Consider the following 26,411-nt stretch of genomic DNA (forward strand, 5'->3'; position numbering starts at 1 on the left):
TCTTTCGAGAAGATCGCTTTTAAAATTCAATACGTTGTCAACGAATTCCACGCGAGAAATATCGTTTTATCGTAATATCGTTCCTCGACTGCATCAGGTTACTTGCCTCTTCGACTACGTCATACAAACGTATTTCCTTCTGCCCATGTAAATGACATAAATGATATAACGCGATATAAAGATCAGCAAATCGGTAAACACTGACTTACCACGTCTTTTTCCCGTAGTCTTTGTTGAAGTGGGTCTCACTTCTAGGAAAATCTCTACATCTTCTCTAGCGTCTAGTTTTTGGCACAACGATTCTCTTTACAGCGTTTACTTTGGTCTCTGTTATAGTACCGCGAAAAGATCGTCGACATACAGACAATGTCAACGATAAAGCGCAAATGCCGACAAACCGAAAGATTCGGGAAACTTCAGTAGGCCTAACGACCATCGATATATTGGTTTGGCAACTATGTGATTGCGGATTCTGTCATTACCACCTAATGACAAAATCCGCAATCACTTAGTTTCCAATCCAATATTTCGGCACCGCAGTCGATGATCGTTCAGTTAACCACCGGAGGGTCAAGAGTGAAGAGTCGTTAATCGAGAGTTGTCATATCACACTACTGCGTTAAGTTCAAGTTAAATAATCATCGTTTTCTGTTTAATCCATTGTAATAAATCCATCTATCGATATATTATCATATAGGGTAGAAACCACTGAAAATCCTAATTCCTAACATTTCTGAATAAAGAATTTCTATAATACATTCATCCTCGCGTTTGCTCTTGTCACGTCGAAGACACAAGAAATCAGGAAACCGATAGATCGCCGGTGATCTTCTCGCGGCGCGGTTCGAACGTTTCACGAATAAGGTGAAGAAATTGAACTTCGTATAAAATGATGGAATTTTTATTGTATGCATCCAACAGAGTGACGGTTCAAAGGGTTACAACAGAATAATGTGTGAACGCTAATTTAAGAGGGTTTTTATATGGAGGTTTTAGTCCCTTTGGAGGGGTTATCGTCGGATGTATATCAGAGGCGGCTATTCAGTGTACTGTTTAGTTATTATTTCGATAGCTGTGACATGCAGGATCTTTGGGCTACTTGATCACTGCTTCTGAGCGGGTGGCCCCCCCCCCTGAGCGTGTGACACTCTCTCTATTCCGAGTATATAAAAACCTCAACAGTCTTTATGAATTTGCGACAAGTATCTTAAGTATAAGTAACTTAAAAAGAATAAATGCTCGAGATTCCCAAGATTAACAAGATTCGCAGCAAACGGTGACAACCATTATTGAAACGAACATTATTTTAACGAAATGAATATTTTAAGCGCAGCGCGAGGATCGTGTCATAAATAATATTAATATCAGAATCAGTGCGTATAACCCCAGCGAACAATCGTGTTCTCCGGTGCTCGAAAATCTCATTGCCTGTTCCTCCTCGAAATGAAAACACAGGAGGCCGATGAAAAGAGGCAGGGGAGTGCAAAACGACGAAGTAGCTGCAACGAGAAAAAGATCCTCTAAAAACTCGTTCGCCACCTAATAATACGAGCAGCGCGTAAATCTCGAAAATAAATTTCTACCTGGCCCGTCCGGAGGAAGCGAAGCTTCGCATAAATTTTCACGTAGCGGACCAGGAAACGATTTCTCCCTCCGCCCCTTGTCATTATAATTATTTCTTTTTCTCTCTCTCTCTCTCTTCTCGCGATGCATTCTCACGCGCTCTTTTATCGCACGAGCGCGGACGTTCCTGGACCGAAATGTTTTGGGCGAATTACCACGAAAATTCTCTGGGAACGAGTCTCGCGAGAATACGCGCCCTCTCCTCCTATCCTCTCTTCCTCTCTCTCTGTCTCTATGCACGGAAGAGACTACACGTGCGTGCAGCGAACGAGCGACGATAACAAAGCAGCCGGTAGAAATTCGCGAAGCACCTGAGAGAAACTAAGGTTCGGTCGATGCCACGACAGAGAAGTTCTCGCGGCTCGCCGGCAACCCTCCTGCAGAGTCTTTTCTGCTGGCAAATTACCGGCATTCAACGTTTCAATGCCGAAAGTTTTCATTTATGACGGATATTCGTCCGAGGCGCTCGTTTCCCGTTCATTGTCGCCGCTTTCGTTTTCGGACTTTTAAATTATACCTTACCTCGTTAATGTTGCCACCGGCAAGTTCGACTATAACGTACTCGTGTTAATATTGACTAGACAAAAAGTCAAAGTCGCTTGTGCTTATCAACCTAAGCCACTGGTATTAACGTGCAGATGGATGTACGTTTGGTTTTTTTCTAAGGATGTACCGACTAGTCGGTTAAGCCGACTATCTGGCTACTCGCATAGTCGGCGATCGATGGTAAATTTTTAGTACCATTGATAATTTGATAAGGCGTGGAAATGAAGATACAATGTTTTTTTCACTCTCATTACTATAATTTTAATATTTTTGAATACGTAGTATATGTACTTGTAGGTACAGATTTATTACACAAAAAATTGAAAATAATAATTAGTATTTGTCGAAATAAGTACTAATTAACTATCAGTAGACCAATCAACTAGGAACTTTGGTCATTATTTTCTAATATTATCATAATGAAAATCTCTTTAGAACGAAAAAGAAACAAGATGAAGTAAAATAAATTTAACCAACAATGTTGAAACGAATAAAACATATACTTGACGCGCTTTGTAGTGAAATTGAAAATGACCGGCAGAGATGACTAATCGTCGATCTTGGGAGCCGATTAATCGGTTAATCGACTAGTCGGTACATCTGCAGTCTTTTCCAGTCGCGATGTTTCAATTTGAAAATACGGGCTGCCGCCTATTATTTAATAAGATAGTATTGGACCAATTTTCACGAACACTTTTCGGCAACGTACATCTGCAAATATTTAATGCGACAAGAGACGATCGTTATGTGTGAAAAATAAATTTCATTTTATCTACTCTCTGGGCACGTCGATCGGTTCACGATACTCAGCTTGAACGTACCTCAGCAGTGATTTCGACGAACAGTATTTATTTTCAAATTCTCTACTGTCGCTGTTTGAAACTATGAGAAAGGATAAACGTGGAAAAAGCTGAACAGATGTAGGGGAGTTAGAAGTGGGAAAGAGACAAGGATTCAAAGCTGTGCTGAAGTGACGAAAATGAAGGTCCAAGATAAACGGAGCACGAAGGGAGGAAAATTAAAGGAGGAGGAAAGTGAAGAGGAAGCTGTGACGGCAGAGAGCGAAAATGCGGGAGAAACCGGAGAAATATAGAACCGCAAACGGCGAGAAGAGTGGAAGTCAAAGAGGAAAGGGTAATCCAAAGGAATAAAATTAAACGAAACTAAATAACGTTCGCGAGGAATTATCAGTATTCACAGTTTTTAGTAAAATCGAATAAATTTCACTAGAGATATAAAACAGTATCGGACAGTTTGAATATTCTTATGGACAACGGATATTAATATCTTTAACATATACTATCATCGCTGTTAATCCTCGGTTTAATCTCTGAAAGGCATATTAATTATTCCATGATAAATAAATTATAAGTGTGTAAATGAAGTTTAACTCGCTGCGAACTTTAGTTCACAGTGATAAATGCTCCTATCAATTTGATGTTTGTGATATAATTGAGTTTGCTAGTTGAACCGAAACCATAACGCGTCACTGATAAACTTCAAACGAGATTCGTATTATGCTGCATGGGATACCTTTGATAATTGATATTTTGTACGCTGTTCCACATGTGTCATCTTGGTTATTTATTACCTTATTGCAATTACATTCCGTTTAGTTATATGGAAAATGCAAATTTTAATTTCTCCACAATATTGATAGAAGATTTACATAATCTATTGCTTTCGTATCTTTATTTTGATAATCGATAACTTCGACGACTTACTTTTATTTCGATTTTTTATTCTTTCATTATCTCAAGAATTGTATGTGCCTACGACTTTACGACAGATGATCAATAGACGATGATAAATAGATTATATAGATAAATAAATTATCTTTAACCTCGTTACGACTACAAACATTTGAAATGCTTGTAACATGTACATGTAATATTGCGCGATGAATATACAACGTATTATGATCTGTCGCCGTTAAAATACGAATCATTACGCAGCCGAGTCGATTCATCGGAAAAAACGAATTTTATTTCGTCCGTATTATCACAAATAGAATTTCTCCGCCGCTTATATTTCAAATCAATCAATGGAAATAATTGTCGATACATTCACGTGCAGAAACGATGTCTCAAGCAACAGACAGATCAAGCAAAACCAGCGATAAAGTCGCATCAGTCTTTTCATTTTCAAATAACCTTTAAAAACGATCACACGGAGAAAAGTGGACGGTTATTACGAGCCCAGAAGATACACAACGATCGCAATACATAATCAATAACATCTAAGAACGTCTTGTTACAATTAGAGAAACACAAGTCTAACAAGAGCGCATGGCGCAGCTTCTGTTCGCTGTCGGTTATTTCGCTCGGGCGCGGAAACAAAGAACGATTGTATAATGCTAATACCAACAAGAACAAACACGTGCATTGGGAATCATAAGTGATTTCCCGAGGGATGCTGTGCATCGTCGTTCGCATTCCGATTCTCCTCGTAGAGACGAAGACGGAACATGAGGGACGGGGGAAATATGTCCTACTTGTAGATAGGCGGAGAAAAATAGCCGAGGCATCAGAAGCTCGCGGAACGACAACGCAACCCCACGGGAAAATGAATGTACGAGGCTCGATGCTGAAAGACGACACGCGAAACTTTGTTTGACTGAAGACATGTTACTCGAGTAGAGGGCGAGCTATGCGTATTCCCTTTCGACTATCTCGCGATACTCGATCGGTTACGGTTAGCTACCGTATGATGTATTACTTAATGATGCATTTCAAATAAACCTCAAATGTATCCTTTGTACGGGACATAGATTTGTAGATAGTAGATTTCTGAATAGGAAATTTAATTTTTCCCAAGCAACGTCTACGCATATATCTACCGTGGACTGTAGGTTTATTGGTTGCGTTTATTGGGAAATTTGAACAAATTTTACTTTATTTCGTATTTTACATTACGTGGCCCGTATGGTTTGAACGAAATAACGGATTTGCGATGAAATAAAAGTAATAGAAAACATAGAATTTCTATGAAATGTCGATAAGTATCGTAGCATTTATAGTCAGAAGCGTACGTACCTTTGTTACTTGCGAAATATTCATTTTCATATAAAATGATTCAAATTATCAAGGTTAGACGATCATGATTTCGCATCGGTGAAAAATGATCGCTCAGAAATTTATTGAAACTAATATTAACTAATATTTTCAAGAGCTACAAGAAGAATATGATATATCAAGAATCTTAAAAATGTAGAAGTTTACGCAAAGTCTGAATCCGAATTTGGAATTAAAAGGAAGACGACAACAATGGAAAAACAAATAGTACAGGTGCCAAAAGTAAATAAAACAATGATTAAGAGATGTGGTATATACAAACGAAAAGAAACTTAACGCGAAATTTATATCATAACATTATTATTAGCATTATCTATCCTAACATTCTGTAATCTGTATTTGGTTTTAAATAAGTGTTAACCTAAACAAGAAAATACGGAAATAATCGCAAGTATATTAAATTAGTTACATATGTAGATGTTTTACAATATGTCTTGATAAGATGAAATATGATAAAAATGTTGAGATAGCGTTGTTTTTGACCATTTTTCACATGCACCGTTGTGTACAATGTTTGAGATTCAGACTGACACGCAGAATGAAATATAGAGCGAAGAGGAAATTGAAAACTGAAGTTTAAGCTAAACCTGTGGTTTGCAGGTTTCATAGATATTTGTGTTTTACTATCAAGAAGAAAACCTTTTGTAACTTTAAAATATAAAATGAACACAGTGAAGAATAATTGAAAAATGGATGGTAGACTAGAATTGGACAGTAAAATAAACTTCAGAAAAGATATAAATTGTGCGCAATAGTGTAAAGGTATAAACGACATTTAAAATATTTAAAACTGCTCTGTTTGCTTTTGGATTATTTCGATGGATATTAATATTTACAATATAGTTAAATAAATGTCTTATAATTTATGATTAAATAAATTATCACGATATGTCGTTAAAATGATTAAATAAATTTCGTTTGTTAAATTTCGATATTATAGGAATTTTTTTTCATCGTCAAATATTATTTTTATTATAAATGTAAAACAAGACCAGTTTTACTATAACCTGTAGTATCACGCATTTATCGGTACCATTAATATTCTCGTGAGATTTGTTTGAACCGTCGCATTTTATGTTAAAAAGGAAAAGTTCTGGTATTTTCAGTGGGAAGAAGCGTGTCTTTGTCGTTTGTAGAGGATTTTCTGATGCGTCAATAAATTATGTAGTTGCTAGAAAAAAGCCATTCCCAGTTTCCGTAGACCGAACTTTCTCCATTTTGTGTTATGAATTAATAAACGACACGTAAGAAGATACCCTTGAGGTAGAGAGGAATAGTTCGAAAATTTCGGGCAAACAAGTTTTCAAAGTTAATTTATATTTCTATTCAGTATGTCTTTCAATGTACGTAAGAAACATTTGATTAAAAACTGTATATTTGTGTTAACATATTAAAGAAGTCATTTAGTTCCTGAGAATTTCTTTATTACAACTAAGTAATTTATTTTTTACAACTTTATTACAACTAAGTAGAACAAAGTAATTTATATCTTAGAAAATTATCTCTTATTTATATCTAAGTAATCTTACGCATATCTAAGTAAGATATAAAAATAATTTGAATTGTATTACATATATATTATCGTCAATATTTGTTTTCTAATGTTTCTATTATCACAAGGAAAAATAAAAAAAGAAAAAAACGAACTGATCAACGTCATTTTACTTCTCTTAATTCCCTCGTATCAGACCAATTAATCCATTCAGGTTACGCTATAAAACGAAAATATAATATATTAAACATTCCTAAGAACTAGTGAAAGAACATTCACGCTTATTCTACCGTAAGGAAATTTAGCTTTCGTAATTCATCCTCCGTAATATTTACAAATTGAAGCTAAAAAACAATAGCTTTAAATTACACGAAGTCCTGCAACGTTGTTCTACAAAACAGAAAAATCTTGCTCGACAAGATGAGCGTTACAGCATCGTAAATCAGCCTTCGCGAAAGCAATACCAGGCTACGATGGTTCATTAAAAATTTCCTTCTTCGTCTATTTGATCAAACTGAAATATTAAATTTCTTTATCTTGAAAACTTTTATCACGAAGAAAGGTCGGTTGATTTTATTATTTTCTACGATCGTACAACTTCAGCTGAAAGCCTAGAGATACTCGTTGCCACGAACCCATTAGAAATTCCTAGTTAAACGTTAGGAAAGACGAGCGGACGGTGGTTTTAGCGTAGCCTGAGGTGCAATCTCCTTGTCATGGGGATATTTTTTATCAAAGGCTTCGACGAACAATTTCCTTGGCGACGCGGCGACGCTGTTCCAAGCGGAATTCGATTTTAATGGCCGAAGATGGAAAGGAAATTTCATATTATTTATATGCAGGCTGACAACGTATGATACACGGAGCATATCCGCAACCCACGGCGCGCGACAACGTATCCGCGAAGCGAGCACGTACTTCGGCTCGCTATCATGGTGGCAGCATTCGAAATTCATGGAATTTCACGCGGACCGTGTTAGGCGAAGATTGGACAGAACCTCGATGCCATAAGTTCCGCTCTGCTTGCGCTTCTTTATGAATACTTTAAAACGTTACCGCATTTCTAACCGATATTTAGATGACACCATTCCCGTTGTCATCTTTAGTTATCCTTGCCACTGGGGATACGTATGTTTTATTTTGTCGCAGTTTCTCGATAGCGAAACGTTATATCTAGATTGATATTTATGCAAATTCATATCCTTGTGAACGTAAGTAAAGAGAACCCGAGTAGAAAATTGTCGTATCTACTTATATTACAGAGAGTGTACTTTGGATGGTACATTTTTATATATTATGTATATTCTCTGTAGTTTTGCATCTGCAAATTTTTTATAAATGCGTGAAAATTGACCATGCGGTTATAATTGTTATCCATAGTTTAGATGCTTCTCTCTATGTAGCATTTTTCTTCATTTTTAAGATATTTTGAAATGTTCGAATTCCTCCTGTTTCTCTACCTTTCAAGTACAGTCAGAAAGTTATGTACAGTGGTTTTATAGAGATCTAATTTAAACAACCTAATTTGTTCCTTCCTACTGCTTTCTAGGTGATCTTACTAGTTTGTAGTGTCATATGTATCGTTTATTAAGTTGAAGAGTCTTAAGCTTAGACGCGGATATCATGTTAATAATACACACGATGTTTATACATTGACACAGTTCTATGTTATTATATTCTATTCTGAATATCTCTGAATATATTATTCAGAAATCGACGAATTTACAATCGTCTCTCCAGTTTTTAAGGTAAAGCGATCCATAAATCATCTTAACGAAACGATACTTGGTACACGCTTACATAATTTTCATTTTACCCAAACTCGAAGAACATCGACGTGTCGAAACAACAGTTTCGTACCTCTTACCTTTCGTTAATTTCAAATGCATCGAACTCACCCACCATTCCTGGACGCGAAATTCAGCTTCCTGCACCGGTGTCACAATTCACCAGCATAGAGACATCCTGCATTATTAACTTCCCCTTCATACTCGTCACACTGGGGTAGATGGTCGTATCGGAAACGCCCTTACGTGCCGCCAACCATTATTAATTTAAAAGTGATTCGAGTCATCGGTTTGTGAACTTAGCATTCAAAGCGCGAGGCAGTGATACACTAGAGCCGGCGCCATTTCAAGAAACGATCAACGATAGCTGATGGTTGTTCCCGAAAGCGATTCCCCTAGGGAAATTCCGTGCACATCGATGGCGCACAAGCACCAATCCCCGATGGGATCCCGTAGGATCGACTACTCGTTGACGAAGAAACGACAACGATATCCGGCCGCCGCCAGGTTGTGGATAAACGTCGATTATCGCGTTTTAATTAAGCCTTTATTATCTGCCGGCGAAAACTTGTTATTGGGTAATTATTCCGGCGTCAGGAAAGACTACTTAGTTGGTGCTCGTTGTGGTGCATCAAAGTGGGTACTCAAAACCAAAGCCTCTCGGTGTGGTTCAGGCTTGAAGAGCGAGAGTCGTTGTCAAAGAAACCGTTTTCCATCTCTGTTCTTCTTCGTTTCTCTCTTTCCTTCTCGCTATCTTGCCGCCAGTTCTCTTTCATTCTTCCACTTGGTTCGTTATTCTTCTTCGTTTCTCTGTTGGAGCGTTCTCGCGACCATCTCATTCCGCAGCCCACTCCCGCTTGTTCGCTCGCTCGCTCGCTCGCTCGCCATCGACGAACTTTAAATTGGCAGAGCGCATTCGAGGGTGTTAATATCGTCCCGGGGGAGCTGCTTGCTCCTGGAGGCGAGGCCCCGTAGGCTGTGACGGACGTGAAAACAATTTGGAATGGAGCCTTCGATTTTCGCTTGGAATTCCACGAGGGAGATTCCAGATGATACGCGTGTTTTTACGCGTTTTTCTGATAAATAATGAAACAGGTGCGCAGGCCCGGCAAGATTGGCGGAGTTTGTAAATGAATTTCTTGTGTAACTGGTACTTTTTACGCCGCTTTTGTGATTGATGGTTGTTCGGTATTGTGCGGTTTAAAGTTGAAAGAAGTTAAGCTATCGTTGGAGACGGGTTCGAGGTGAACGTTGATGCGTGGTTGGTAATTACGATATTCGAAATTTGCAGAAAGAATTATAATTGATCGACCTGTCAATCGCATTGTTAACAAAGTCGAAAAATCGAAAGTTAACAAAGACGAATGAATTTTGATTAGATTGGACTTGGTTCTTGCATATATAATTACAATATAATTCACTATTTTTATTATTTATTCACTACTATTACTATTATTACTATTTATTCTTTATTTATCGAAAATATAATAACGAGTAAAATTAATCTGAAGTGAAAATGGTAACCCAACGACAAAATTCCACATTGAAATTTCCTATTTACGAAGCTACTCAAATTTTTCATTCTCAGTTTCGAACCTATTATTGGCAGAAAATTTCCCTGAAAAGAATATTTTTACAAAGTCGTCTAGTTCGCATAGAATCGAACGACGAGGGAAATACACGCAAACATAACGAATATGTTTACCATGGTAGGAAGACTGCAAACAGTACCACGTATCCAACCACACACTGTGGTCCTGTAACGTTGGTCCACGTTCATGGAATAATTAATATCGTCTCGGAGGAGCCGGAAGATCTGTGCAATGCAAATACTCGCCTTTGATGAACGCAGCGACAACATCATCACAGGGATATTCGCTATTACACTAATGGAATATCAAGAATGTGATAGGTTACGCGAGCAAAGAGATCGACAATCGATTAGCCTGTATACGCTTGATGAAATTGATCAAAACGATAGCGTAACAGGGAACAGAAAGAGAGAGAGAGAGAGAGAGAGAGAGAGAGAGAGGGAGAGACAGACAGATAGAATGATAATACACGTCACGCTTCGTTTACCTCTTTTTGAACCAGCTCGGAATTAAACGTACGTGCGCATCCTGAAAAGCTTAATTACATTTTATCTGCAACCTAGATTTTAATGAAATATTTTGTCGGCTACAAAGTCGTACCTATTATCGTTTGTGCTAATATTACGTTTGCCATGTAATCGTGGACCAAATTGCTGGAAAAAAGTCGGAATGAATAAACGTGCGAGTTGGTCGTTGAGCAAGATTCGTCATACGATCAGAGATGATTTTTACCTTTGAGAGTTTAATATGTAGCGAGTCCTATAATCAGCGCCGATGATCAGGCGATAGACGTGTAAATTTCGGATATTTATGCAAGTTTACATCTTCACGAATGGAACTCTCACCCTTTAAGTCTCACCCTTTAAGTATTAAATAGCGAGTATTTTACCTTGAGAAATTTCTATATTTCTGTAGATTACGTGCATTCTGTATGCTTTTAAACGTGTAGATGCAAATGCATGAAAATCTGCAATCTCTGGATGACCGATTGTTGCCAGATGTTCAGATAGCATTTGTTTAATGTTCATAATCTCATTTTTCTCCACGCCTCGTTAACGAATCGAGAAGCTGAAACGATAAATAAAGTGAATATGAAGGAATCAAGATCTTCAGTAGCAAAAGAACTTTGACATACTTTACACTTTAATAAAGGCGTTGATAAAAATGTATCTTGCGATGGGGTTAAAAATTAAAATCAATTATTCTAGCATTTACGGTGCTTATCGTCGCGAAATTTCCATTATTTTCCACTAGAAAACTATAACTTTTTATTTTGTTGACACTTTAATCAGTTACTATTTGAACTGTATAATTATCCTGTCGTCTACCTAGTAGTTTCTAACGGGTCACGCGAACGATGACAAGTTGTCTAATGCTTCGTGCGGCCAAGTGGAACTCTGTGGAACTTTCTACTTCCAAGGTTGACCAAACTGCTGTCTACCGTCCATAGTAAAGCGACTGTTCTTCCTTTTCCTAAGAAATTGTATGCTGAGGGTGTAATGAAAGATTAAGGAAAGACACGGCTCGTGTAAACGTTAAGAATCCTTAAGACAGCGAGAAAAATTAGAGTTCTTAATTGAATCATGACGTAACGATACAAATAAAATTAGAATAGTTGCAGATTGAGTAGCATAATATACGTCTCGAACGATGATAGTTGGATTAATTTTGCGCATGTATGTTTCACGTCTGTTACTTTCTATTTCGATGTACAAATACATTAAATATATTTCTACGTTACATTTATCATTATTTTATCAATATACAGGGTGGTTGGTAACTGGTGGTACAAGCGGAAAGGGGGTGATTCTATGCGAAAAAAGAAGTCGAAAATATAGAATAAAAATTTTTTCTTTTAATTTTTTTTTTTTTTAATTTTTCCATCGAGACAACGATCTACAGTGAGATCCGTTATAACGTACCGCGCGCGTACCGAGCGCAAATTCAAAGTCGATTTTCTCGAAAACAAAGCCTCAAACGAAAAATTTTTGTTCTATATTTTCGACCTCTTTTTTCGCGTAGAATCACCCCCTTTCCGCTTATACCACCAGTTACCAACCACCCTGTATATCGACAATTTCATTCTTTGAGCAAATTGAATTAATTAATTAATCAATTCGTTTCTGAGATTTCGTTCATTTTTAGTTCGCACGTCTGTGGTTTATCCGTAAAACGGTAGTTAAAAATTTTACTGACGCTATCGTTGTTGAATCAAATTAATTTATAATGGCTCTATTTTATCGCGTAAAGTGAGATTGTTTGATACATATTGCTTTATCGTGATACGCACGCAAACGTTTCTCACGTTGCTACTTCGTATTCCATGTGCACGTAATTACTGGATAGCGTTTTAATGTAATATTATTGATGTTTATGGAAGACTGATTATCTCCTTCTCATTCAAAGTATTTCATTATAACTTTCGTTTTATGGGAATCGCAATTGTTCACTTTATGAATTATCGTTTTATATTACGTATACCATTATTTTCAAATGACCTGTTTCTTTACCAGGTTCTGTGCCACATTTTCACAATGCCAAACTTTTGCTAATCCTACGAAGCTACCACTAAATTACACGCAATTCAATATTCTAACTTAATTAATCAGTGTGTAGGTATATCTTTTTCTATACATCCTTAAAATTTCTGAATAATATTCCTGGCAAATTTATAATAATATTATACAATAATATTATACATCTTTATTACTTTTGTTGTATTTTAATCTCCACTCGCGTAGTTACAAAGACGAACGAATGTCCGTTTACACGATTATTTCCAAATTTTACTAGAATCAGGGAAGAGCGAACGTTCGTCCAAACACGTCATACCTGTGACTATTGTATTAATTTTCCATATTACAACTATCGAATAAATTGCCAGAGAAATAGACGAAGAAAGGGAAAGAGTATCGTAAGGGTGGCAATAGAAAGCCGGTTGTTTTCAATCCTCGATAATTCCTGATTACAGACGACAGTAGGGTGCTGGCTGGTGGGCTGGCCGACTGCTTGGCTAGCTACGCGATTTAAAAGTAATTATGGCCGCCTTATTTATGTCGCCTCCGGGTATCGGCTTCGGGTCGCACTATTTCATGGGGATTTAGGGCGGGCAATTAACAGATAAAATCTCCTGCTATTTTTCTGCTACCGAGCACCAGGCCGGAGTCTCACTTCCTGGGGATGTCCAGCCAGTACACGCCGGTAACAATTTATACAACGTTAAACAGCCCTGCTTAAGCCTTCTTTCTCTCTTTCGCTCATCGTTCTCTTTTTTCTCGCCTCCATTTCGACCCCTGTTTTCTACCCTCCCTGCTCCTTCCCCTCTTGCTGATCCTTCTTGATTTATCTGCGATTTTAATTCTCCTTAGTGTTACTTCCGCGGAAGGAAGCTGACCTTTTTCCTGCTCGTAAGACTCAAGGAATTTCTCTTTTTGTGGTGTTCATTAAGAACGGTTGAGTCCAGGTGTCTCTAGTCAACGAAGCGCTAAGATTTATCGCCGTTAAATGTTTAGAATGAGCAAAAGGCCGCTACGTTATTTATCGGCGGAGGCACGCTGGGTTTAGGAATTTAATAGCGCAAAGTGATTCAGTAGAGATAGGCCGGTTTAATCCTTCGCATCGGTTCGATGCTGAATAGAAATTAGTGAGATTTCGATACATTGTGGGGAACAATTACGGGTCACTGTTGTACACGGCTTTATTGCATCAATCCAACAGACAAAAGTAAATGAATCCCATAAATTCGATAGAGCAACGTTATTCGTATGATATTGTGACAAAAATTGACTTTAAGACGATCGTTAACAAAATTATACGTACAGGTACATGTAACAGTACAGTTTAAATTAGGTGAATGAAAGAGCGACGAATTTTAAAATCTTTACAAAAGTAGTCGTAAATTTTTAATCATTTATAAGAGTAGACGTATCTGATTAAACATACGTATACAATTTTTGTAATATAACATAGATAGGATTACGACAAATATCGCAATTTCGAGGAAGTTTCATTAAAAGTTAAATTTACTCGAACATAGAAGTCTAAACGATCAGTGAATCTGTTTTCATAAACATAGTAGGAATGTATATCGTCGAAAAGGAAATGAATAGTCTTCGTATTACTAGATACTGCGAAAATACTAAACGTTAAAAGTATAAGAGCCACTTATACTTTACTTATACTTATTACTTATACTTACTTATACTTATTAATACGTTAAAAGTAAAAGAGCCACGCGACTCACGAAAACCTAACGAACGATTACCTCAAAAATAATACCGTACATCGCCTGCGTTTTATCTTCGACATAAATACAATCGTGTCGCCTCCTTAAGACATAAAAATTTCGTTTACATCGAACCATCACAGAGTCTCAATTATATCGTACACGAAGCAGTAATTAACATTAAGATTTTTCCCTATTCAGCAGGCATTACGTAACTGTTTCATTGGAGGACTCGTGACGCAACACAATTGATGCAACGTTAAGCAGCCTCGTTTAAGTCGTTTTCCTTTCGTTCCCGTAGCTTTTGTTCCTCAAAGCAAACGGCTTTCCTCTTTTCGACTTAACGTTTTCTCTTCGCTCTAATTACGTGTTTTCACAATTGAAAACCACCGGTTCCATTGACCAGACAACACGAATCAACAACGAGTCTTGGCCGTGTAGCTACCTGTTTTTCTTCTTCTTTGCTCGACCGAGGAACATCAACAAGATTTCGGCGAGTTCTTCAAGTAGAAGTCCACACGAAACGGCCTGCGAAAGGTGTAGTTCGTTGCCACTCGAGTATCTCATTTTTGAGCCACTCGACAGGCTGAAGTGGTGGAAACAGCACGGATATTCCTCGAGGATCATAATGCAAAAATAGCGAGTGAACGTCTCCGTGAATTCTTTCAGGTTTGCATACCAACGTTTCTTACCCCGCTGCTTATGGTTTCAACGAAGGTTGTTAAATGTGTCGTCTGTTCTCGTTAAATGAAATAATTCTGGTAGGGATAAAGTGATTGTGTTCGGATTATGATTGTTACTTGGCTAGCTAGATACAATGGAGGACTTGTGAGATTGTTGAATGCTTTTAGAATTTGTACTCTGTTGCTTTGTTTCGCGAGGAATCTGTTGCATTGGTAACCTTGGAATTGTGAAGTATTAATTGTGTGTTACTCGACGAGACTTTGGAATATGATTTGTCGAAATTTGACATCGGTGAAATATCACATGTAATATACTATTTTTGTGCTGTTTGTGTTGTTTTTGTGTTTATTTATATATATGTATTTATCAGGTTGTCCTAAAAGTTTCTTTCATTTTGTAAGGAAATAATAGACGTACAATGTATTTCGTTTTGTATTAGTTTATTGAATTATGCACGAAAATAATAATAGAAATAGAACGAAATGGATCATACCTAATTCAATAAAATAATATAAAACAGAAATTGTTGTTCATCTATTATCATCTTATGAAACGAAACAGACTTTTCGGATAACCTAATATGTTATAAAATTTATATTCTGATCAATTAAGTTCAAATATATGAAACTTCGTATCGTTTCGCACGACTACAAAAAGTCGACGCTGTGAAAACGAAATGTAGGACTTGGTAAAAAAAATAAAAACACGCCTTGTTGAAAAGTAAGGGAATGTACAAATACTTTTTTGTAGTCGCTGTATTATGCAGAATTTTCCAAAAATAAAAAATACATTTTCCATATGCAAGTGTCCCATTTTTGCTTGTTAAATTGCGTATACTTTCCCATCGCATAATCCGCTTTATTATTGAATTATGCTTCAACTGCATTATCACTGAGAATGTTTCGAAACTCATAATGCATTCACTTTGAGGATAAAGTACACCAGCTAATTATCAATTAATAATACCTAATATCTTTCAAACAGTAAGTACTTTGTTCAGACGTCGAGTCGATGCACGAACTGATAAAATTATTATCACAATGTTCGTGATTAGAGACAGTGTGTCGCAATGTCGAAATATCGTTTGTCCTATCACCGTAATTATGCATCCCCTAATTACGTGAACATTTTCTAAAAATGTAATCTATGACTGTAAAAAGTATCACGCGCTATAATTCGTAACGTGTATACGTACAAAATTAATCGACAATATGAAAAATCATTTATCATGATGTCAACTAATATTAAAAATTAATTTTGGCGAGATGTGCGAATAAAGAAAGTCAATTGCGCAATGTTTGAAAAAATCAATCGCTCGTTATTACGAAGATATTCCCAGGTATTTTCATTGATGGAAATATGTGTAATATGTGGCCAACATAATACCAATTAATTTACGAATGAATGAATATTAATAAACGACATACAATACCAGATAATTATTACAATCGAAATCGATATTCATAAATCAGTGTTGGTAATCGAAAACATTATCCCGCTACTTTACCTCGAAATAAATCGTTATATTCTGATCTTGTCTGTTAATAAAACAGACTTATATACCGTACCTGTTAGAATCAACATTTCTAACGTAAAACTGAGAACAAAATATTTCGTATCTTGGAGTTGCTGCTTAATGCAACATTATCGTTACATGATTTATACAGCACAGCCTCTCGTTTACTGTACTGATCGATCAGCTTGGCTCAGGTTACGCGTTTTATATACAGTTTCCAATAAAGAACGTTAAAGAAAACGGGCTGCACTTGATCTATGACACAGACGAAACATCTGTTATTTCTAGGAATTCTAATATTTTCGCTGAGTATATTCGCTTGCTTCGATGATCTGGATTTCGAGCTATCTCGTCGAATGATACAAATCGAACGTTTTATCGAGTGGAAGCTTGTTAGAAAATTTTCCTATTATCGAGATAAATCCTTATTAATAACAAATCATTGACTTTTCTCTGCCAGGAAGAAATTTTCATGACAGATACCGTGTTCTGTGATGTTCTGTTTAAGAGAATCTATTTATTTTAAGGAGAAGATCTATACATTTTAGTAGAAGCTGTCATTGAAATGTACAATTGTCGATATTAGTTGAATTATTGATGACTTGCTATTGATACGTCATTATGTTTAGCAGTGAAGAGCGCATATCAGAACTGTCATTGTGCAAATGATATTAATTATAGCTACGTGAGTTAATATTTTAGTTATATCATGTCTCCTATCGGTATGTGTGTTTCCAATTAGAATTCTGTGCGTGTACAGTAACTAGGGTAACTTTAATAGGCTGATGAAATGGAATAGTTTGCTCTGACTAGCTGTTTAGTTCATAAATGATAGATATATGTATCATTTGCTAGATAAGTCACAATTATAATAATATACTTTCCTACCTTCAAGTAAGAGGACGTTTTAAATGTAGGAACGGAGTACAAAATTTGTAAAAATTTTCCTTATTTATCCAATCTGACTATTAAGTTTCATCATAGCAAGGAAAGAAATAACCGATGACAATTTCTCTGTTTTATTTCAGGTAAGCCATTGACTTTGATAAAAGTTGGGATGCAGTGATTATGACACAGGAACAGTAAGTGTTCTCCATCGATTATTTGATAATTTCTAATTGGCAATTTTTTATTCGTTTCGTCATTTCACAAAAACATTATAATAACCATTTTATTTTCTTATTTGCATGCCAATATGATCGTCGACATTTCCAAAATCAATGGTAAAATATTGCAGATATCGGAACACATGCGTGACATATTTAATCAATGAGATAATATTATTCCAATGATTGAACGTTTGATGTAAATGATTTCGCGAAAGTTGTCGGGTATTGATTAATGATATTTCAAAAATGAAATCATCGATGAATTTTCCATGCAAATGCGTGTACCGGTGCACCGTACACAGAATCAACAAACATTCGTTGATTACGTATGCGTGCAACGCAACGCAATAATTGTGAGTAGGAATTAATAATTAATTCACCGGACAGCGCGATAGTAATATGGCAAACGGCTGGATTTGTCATGCGATCGAAATTGTTATCCCGTCAACGAATACGATTTACAATCAAATATTATAATGCGAGCTCGTTTTTAATAATTGATTCGATGATTGCCAACGTGAATAGATATTTCTGAGTCGCAGCTTCGATTATTGGTCGTTCTCGCGGTATTGACAGAAAGTATACTCGTTAGACATGATTTCATTCACGCTCTGCATTCTTTTAACTTACGGTAACGAATGCTATAAAGAACACCTGTACGAAGATTTACTATTAATTTCAAATAGCAATTTTTAAGTCGTGTATTACGTGTACTGTAATTTTCTTGACAATTATTTTCTTGTTCCATTGAAAATCAATCTTGCACTTTGGCTCGTTAATATTATTATAACTAGTGGTGAATGGTGGTATTTTCTGTATAGCATATTTAATTAATATAAATCATATAATTTTTTTAAATAGATGCAGATTGTAGAATTACCCTCTCTATAATTTTAGAAATATCCCTCGTTGTAATACTAAAATATTATTTGTCTCGATAGTTCTACCTTTGACTGCCACAAAACTTTATCAACTGTATCTTCGAACTTGACAGATTCTTCCTATTTTTAACTATTTTATGTTACAATATTGTACAACTCCCCTTTGATCGTAAAGTGATACTTAAATCAAAAGGACAACGAAATTGTCTTTTTCCTGTGATTATCGTGTCTAAGTGCAACGATATAACATAATCATCGTAGGATTAGCTTAACTCTATTGCCGCGATGTTATCCACTTTTTAACCTTTTATTGTCACTCGAATACCCAACGTGCAAAGTTTCCAGTCAGTTAGATGAAACTAGAGAAAAAAGTAGCTAAAACTGTTGAAGTGATCACCACTTCTAAGAAAACTCTACATCTGATCTTTTTAGTTTTCTCAAGCACTGAAGCCATCGACAGCGCGTAGACAAAAGACTGCGACGAAGACAGACCATAAACAAGTAGACAGGCGACGTTGGCTTCGGGGTTTTCAGTTATTGGGTAATACAGCTAGCGTGCGGATCTGGACCAACTCAAATTATATTCTTACTTATAATTACACTTCTATTTAAATATATTTTCTGCCTTACAATTTATCCGCGAGTTTTCTCTGTTTACACATCGAATAACCTCAACAAAAACCATATCTTCATTCGCCCAGTCGTTTCTCGTATCGCAGTTTTGCATCCCGCGGAGGGTTCAGAATCTCGAAATTTCGTGCCCTCGGGTCTCAATTATGGAACAAACGCTCCCCCTCGAAACTGTCGATGTAAACAGCGATTTTCTAGCTGGCTGTACACAGAATTAAAAGCACTCTTGAGGACTCGTTCGAACGAGGCAGCTGTTAGCTTGCCATTTCAGGAACGCCAATATTTGCGCGCTTATCGTTTCCTTCGAGTATCCTTTTTTTCTTTCTTTTTCGTCTACTCCCCTCTTACTCTTTCTCTCCATTTTTTTGCCTTTCGTACTACCGCGTGGTTATCGGTGATATGTATCGGGGCGAGGCTTGCCGAGGACATTTTCATTTAAATTTGTATCGAAAACGACTGACAGTACGTACACAGAAGACGAGAGTTCGGTATCGGCTGCCTTTCTCGCTCGATGCTCAAGCAGAATGAATAATCAATCCCGTTGCCCCGGAGAAAGCAGTTTATCGAACGATTCCAAGGGAAATCCGTTTATGCGAGGATAGTACTCGTCGAATCGAGGGTTAATTTTGCGACAAATATTTGCTCCCTCCATTTCGTCTACTATTTTCGTTCGTGCCATCCGACGACTTCGTCGATGCTTCGTTCGATTGCACTCGAAATTGTTGAAAAATCTTGGCCATCAAGTTAATCTGGTCGCGATTCTGTGATCGAATCGCTGCTTTTATCCCTAGCGTTTCTGACGTTGTAGAGCCATTCGAAATAAAGGGGTGGGTTTTCCGTTGTGCTTCTGTCATGAGAAATGAGAAATTTTAGTGGAAAATGATGTACGTACGGTTCTTCTAGAAACGAGATAAGTATAAAATATGACAAGCTAAGATCCATATTTATTTAGGGCAGTGGTTTTCAATATGTGACACGCGAGAAGACATTTGAAATTACACATTAAAATCAAACAATCGACTGCTTATTATAATTGAAATAATTCTTAACACGCGATATATGTAATTGAAGTGTGGAAAATTTTATGCACATACACAGTGGCTACAAAAAGTATTCTCGCGTACTCATGTTTTCCAGAATAGCGGTTTTTTCTTATCAGGTTCTACGATTCATTCTCGCAGTATCAAACTTTCGTAGTAATTTTTATAGTTCTTTTCTAGTCACACCTTATACAAATCAACTTAACGCAATTTCTACCATTTATTTTCCTCTGTATCTGGAAAGATGGTAAATTCTCGAAATTCGTAGCGTTCAACCGATAAGTGATATGAACTCCAAAATGATCAGAAATACATTTTTTTTGTTTCTATCGAAAATTTCGATCTCTCACGATCACATCGATGATTATTTCAGCCTCTTAATTATTTTCTATCGGTTCGTTGTAATTCCAAACAAAATTCGCCAACAAACGTTTTAACGTCGACGCGCGAAACTTTGATAATGTTAAATATACTTCTCGGAAGGGAAGATTGATACTGGATAATGGCGTGCCACATTTTTTACAACATTGTGCTCGATCTGCCGGTGACACTTGTCCAGCTCTTTGCACCGAAAGTAGGATACAAAAATCGAGACAACGTAACGATGGACGTGATTCGACGTCTTGACGTTCCAGCCAGCTGCTCCTCTTTTTCACGTTTACAAATAGATGTCAATGCCAGTGTCTGCGGTCTCCTTGTGCCTTTGTCCCGAGAATCATGGTAATTGCGAGTCGAAATGACCGGGCCATTCGCAGTCTCGTCGCTGAAATCGACGCCCATCACGCTGGTTAGGCATCCGGCCAACCGGAGTTCAACGAACTGTCCGAGCCTGTTCCACGAACGATCCTCGTTTTCGTTTCGATTCCGCGGGATCATCCTGCCAGCATCGTTTCGCTCTCACGGATCGCGTGATCCCACTTTCCGCGTTTCAACTATCGATCTCGTTGTGCAGCATATTTCTATGAGCACCGAATTCGTTGTTTCACTGGCGAGCCATTTCTTGTTCATTTGTCGATCGAAACATGGAGAAGAGTGTAAAGTTTCGTTGATGATTTGGCTTTTTTTCGGAGCTAATTCTGCTTGTTATTCGGTGTTTTGATACGGTGTTTTAGACCGCAGAGTGTTTTTGTGTTGGGTACTGTGCGATTCCAAAGGTTTGCAACCCGAACGAAATTTTACAAATGAAAGTTAAAGTCGATAAATTGTCTCGCGTAAGAGTAAGAAATTTGGCGATAGAGCAAAGTTCTATAACGGAATTCTTAAAACACGATAGCTTATTACGCAAGATAGTATCCATTTGTAGGTCATTTTTCAAATGGCTGTCGTATTTTTCTTTTTCTCGTTGATCAATTTTTTATTGCAATAGAAATAATCGAAAGGTAGTGCTGTATCTCTTCTCGTTATGTATTTAATATCGCGTGCCTGATTTCGTGATATGTTAGAAGATTTCATCTTCATCTTCCACGAAAGTAACAAGCATAGTAGTGTTTAATGGATCTTTCGAACTAAATCCAGCATTCTTGCAGAATCAAGTTGGAAATGTTCTCCTATCGTTGCGTTTCAAACGGAAATTGTCCTCTTAAATTCATAAATTGCTTGTACGTACCGTACCGAGCAACCGTACAGTGGTAGTCAATTAATCAGATTATTGCGAAAATCGATGCTTTCACGACAAGTACTCGAAACTCGTTTCATTGTACGTCGCCTTCGAATGCGAGAAAGCATATGCATGTTGGAGACTTCCTATGCACCACATAATGTACGTCATAATGTACGTAGCTGCGCGCATTTATCGAAGGTCCTCTAAGTTAGCCAATAAGTGATGAAACGTTTCCATATCGACGAATTTTAAAAAGCGTTTCCAATTAAAACTTTTAAGTAGTTTCCGTGCAGCTTTGGTCCTTTGTTCCTTTTGCTTCTTTTTAACGAAAAGTTTGCTTTATGAAATACACTTTTTGCTACAATTTATGGTGCTTGATAATTAATGTTGTTTCTTCCTCCATAGCCTACAAAATAAATATACTTTTGCTGGGTAAAGTTGATCGAAATATTGTCCCGTTATAATCGGTATGATTTTATTATGAAAATACAATGTTCTTAATATTATTTGAAAATGTATTATTGTCGTAAATTTTAGAAAATCCTACCGCTTTTTTTTTCTTTGTCTTTTGAGACGAATGACTAGCAGTCTTTTAAAGAACAATGTTAATCGACCTGCTACTTTGACTGCGAATGAACTGACTTTAAATGACTTGAATTTCGTGCGTATTCTTCCTGTCATTGCAAGGTGAGAACCGAAGAACTTTCAATGGTATTTCAAATAAGAGACGGATGAAAAGAAATATTATATAAAGAATACTTGATATAATATATCAACAACTTTATTATTAAGATATTAAAAATATATTTTGTTCCGTTAAATTCAACCTGTGAAGCTGTCAGTCGTACTTTTCTCTCACATTTTGACGAAGAAAACTTGTTCTAATTTCCTGTTGTAATTTTGTACCGTTTCAAAATCGCTTAAGTTTCTCTGAGATTGTAAGTCGGTGCAGCGTTCCTGAAAATAGTTTCCTGGGTACAGCACCACCGTTCCTCAAGCTTTCAGGATCGTCTCGATTTTTCTTGAACCTAAGGGAACTGTTGCGGTAGACGAGCTCGACTTCTTGGCCATTTCTTCACACGTCGAGGATGAATGTGTTTCAATTAGTGGTACTGAAACCTCGTTATCGAATTCTGCAGTACGTCCAGACAGTTCTTGATCCTAGGATTCCTATTTCAGAATCTCCAGAATCAATATTGAGGGTTCCTTATTTTAACAGCGGTTCCGCTATAAACTCTGTTGATATTCGTGATAATCTCTGCAGCATATATTCCTTTATTGAATTCCAGATAGAAGTCGGAAACGCAGACTATCTGAATAAATTATTATATCACAAATATTGATAATCTTAGCGACGAGATAACTCCTCCTTTCTGGTTAACAAATTAAACCAGTATTTTCACCTAACGATATGTATTAGATCGGTGCAAACGAAATGCCCTGTTCTCGTATAATACTTAAATATCGCGTGTCTAATATGACGAAATAAAATTGATAATTCCAGTAAATGGAGGAATAAACACAGAATGTCCGTTTTTTTTTTTTTTTTTTTTTAATCAATAATTCTATTGAACTCAATCGAACTGCGTGAAAGACATCGCATATGGTTTTTACATTTTACCCGTTGACGTATATACATTATACTGCGTTCATTTATTTGTCGGAGATGAAAGGACATCGGGGCCTTTCTTTTGAAATTTTTGGGAAGACCCCAATAGTTTAGTCTAGACTTTTTATTATAGCTGTATTTAAATAATAAAACTTAGAAGTAGTTGTTTGTGATTTAATCCGATTATGTGTGCCCGAGATTTATATCAGGTCTGTAAGTATGAAACCGGAATTTGCCTATAGATGGCCCAAGCTGATAATATAGTTATCACTAAACTGCGTCATTGATGCCAAAAGTCTTTGTTGACACCTCACAAACATTTTCGACTCAGAACAATACAAGTTTCATACAACAGCATAGTTTGTAATAGCGTTGAACATGCCAAATTTTGTGCCTGGAAACTACGATTTGCGAACAGCATGATTATCTGTTACCATTTGAAGAAAACTGCTGCAGAATCGCATCGAATGCTTGTCGAAGCTTACGGTGAGCATGCTCTTGGTAAATCACAGTGCTTTGAGTGGTTTAAAAAATTCAGAAGTGGCAATTTTGACGCGAGGAACGAAGAACGTGGAAGACCACCGAAAAAGACCACCGAGCTGTTAAAACCTGGCGAAACCGTTAATACCGAGCGCTACCGACAACAAATGATCGATTTGAATCAAGCTTTGCGTGAAAACGACCAGAATATTAAAAAAGGCAACACAAAGTAATTTTGCTTCGTGATAATGCACCATCAGATACAGCAAAACCGGTCAAGGAAACGATCGAAGCGTTCAGTTGGGAAATACTTTCGCACGCGGCTTACTCACCAGACTTGGCTCCGTCCGATTACTATTTATTTGCATCGATGGGACACGCACTTTCTGACCAGCACTTCGCTTCTTACGAAAATGTACGAAAATGGCTCGATGACTGGTTTGCCTCAAAAGAGCGACAGTTTTTTTGGCGTGGCATCCACCAATTGCCAGACAGGTGGGAAAAATGTATAGCTAGCGATGGGCAATACTACGAATAAAATATTTTTAATCATTTTCATACAATAAACGTGTATTTTCTATACAAAAATTCCGGTTTCATATTTATATACCTGGTAACATTAGCTTGGGCTCGAAGTGACACGAGTCGCTAAACGTAGCAACGGTCACGAGATGGACGTTTTTACCTAACAGAGGTATGAAGTAGTTTTATAGCTCTCCTTAAAAATATAATAATTAAATAGAGAAGCGTATATAAGCGCAGTTCCACTTGGACTGAGGGAGTTAGTTGAGTTCTGCTTGTACTGTAGACAAGTTGAGTTCTGCTTGTACTGTGGACAAGTTGAGTTCTGCTTGTACTGTGGACAAGTTGAGTTACACTTGAATTGTGGGCCAGTAAGTTCACTTCGACTTAGACTTTGGAAGAAAACGCATTTGCTATCCCGTTGACCGTGGATTCGTTATTGAACCTAAGATCATTGTTATTAGCATCTCGAGTATCTAATCGCCACGGTTACTTGTCAAATTCTGTAGTAATCATATTGGTACCAGTAAATATCATCTATATCGTATCACAACAATGGCTAATCCAAATGAAGATTCGTTACACGCCCCCAACTCCAATGAGAACTCGACGTATTAATGAAGTTTCAAATTCCCTACTAAAAGAGAACAAGTTTCTGAAATGAGAATTCGAGCGTAGCTGTTGCATTGTATCTTGCATCTCTTCGTCTATATGGACGACTAATTTTAAATCGACTAATAACTCGAAGAGAACAGTGTTGAAGAAAAGAAAGGTCATTACTTTGCACACATAATACAATGCTTTTACACGGTTGATTGGAAAGTCAAAAAATCCTTTCAATATTCGTCCCCCATTCGTAATTTGTAAAAGGACGCAACGCTACGTCATCGATCGTAAATGCGTTAATATTGCATTCGTCAAATTATTAACGGTATCGTTGCTCTTCTGTTGCAAGCCTGCGCATGTTTTATCGATCCTGTATTACGAGAAGATAATTCGCATATTTATGTGCATACCGTGGCTCATAAGTATCAGGACACTTTGCTTGATTTATAATAACGGTACATGAATGTGAAATGTATAAATAAACGAGAAACCAGTGACCAAAAGCAATACTTATTATCCTTCTATAAAATCAACGGATAATAAATCTTATTTATTTGTTTAAAGATTGACAGTGTATCAAAATTTAATGCACGATTCGTCGATGTGTCTACTGGTTTTCGTTGAAATTTTTCAAACACGTGTTACTACTTGAACTAATAACGATGCTGTTTTTTTTTTTTTTTTTTTTTAAAGAACTCTTTTCTTCGTCTACTCTGTAGGTTACAAAGTATCATCGAAGAATTTTTCCAAAATGATTTGTTATCGATTTTGTCCAAGAATTGTTCCAGAACTGTTTAATTTGTTGTTATTTCTATACTCAGAGGTAGGATCACAATAGTTATTATTTTATTGAATGGATAAATCTATCACACCGTTTTGAGCCTTTATTGCACGCTCTTACAAAAACTAGGGATAAAAACAAAAAAGCATCTTAAGCCTATCGATTAAATCTATCGATTGTAACTAGGACTATCTTCTAGTTACTATTTCTTATAACTAACGCATTTGCATATGGATGGCGAGCACGAACTCACGTTGTCATTTTTAACGTAATTCTTACGGATATCACTATTTCATTGCGATCGGGTTTTATCCTGTTGTAACATTAAAATAATAATAATAATAGAATTTAGTTGTTATTTGTCATACAAATTTTACCGTGGTTCCGTAATCAGATTACATTCTGTCCAAAATAAGCAAGTTTCCACATACTTTTGAACGGTGATGTATGAATAGCGGCGTGATTAGGCGCGCATTAGCGACTTAAGAAGAGCAAGCAACGCAAAAGAATACGAAATTGATACGTTGTCCAATCGATAACAAAATGACGAACGTACGAGTCAGAAATGTATATTCGGTACGCGTATCGGAATTTATTCGATTGTTAATTATTCG

The 26,411-nt window shown here is 36.8% G+C and overlaps 1 protein-coding gene across 4 annotated transcripts in view; it reads left to right on the top strand.

Annotated features, from left to right (window-relative positions):
* The window catches only part of LOC138179851 (E3 ubiquitin-protein ligase MIB1-like), a 452,965-nt gene that overhangs the window by 314,346 nt on the left and 112,208 nt on the right, over positions 1-26,411 (top strand). Inside the window, exon 10 of one of the 4 annotated variants that reach the window (XM_069113037.1) lies at positions 17,568-17,586. The exons of the other annotated variants lie outside the window; for them this stretch is intronic. Coding sequence (XP_068969138.1) covers positions 17,568-17,571 — 4 coding nt within the window. The 3' untranslated portion in view covers positions 17,572-17,586. Of the gene's footprint in view, positions 1-17,567; positions 17,587-26,411 lie in introns of those variants that run through there. 4 annotated transcript variants of the gene reach the window in all.

This window comes from Bombus flavifrons, chromosome 5 (assembly GCF_040668555.2).
Source record: "Bombus flavifrons isolate JBK064 chromosome 5, iyBomFlav1_principal, whole genome shotgun sequence".
NCBI lineage: Eukaryota > Metazoa > Arthropoda > Insecta > Hymenoptera > Apidae > Bombus > Bombus flavifrons.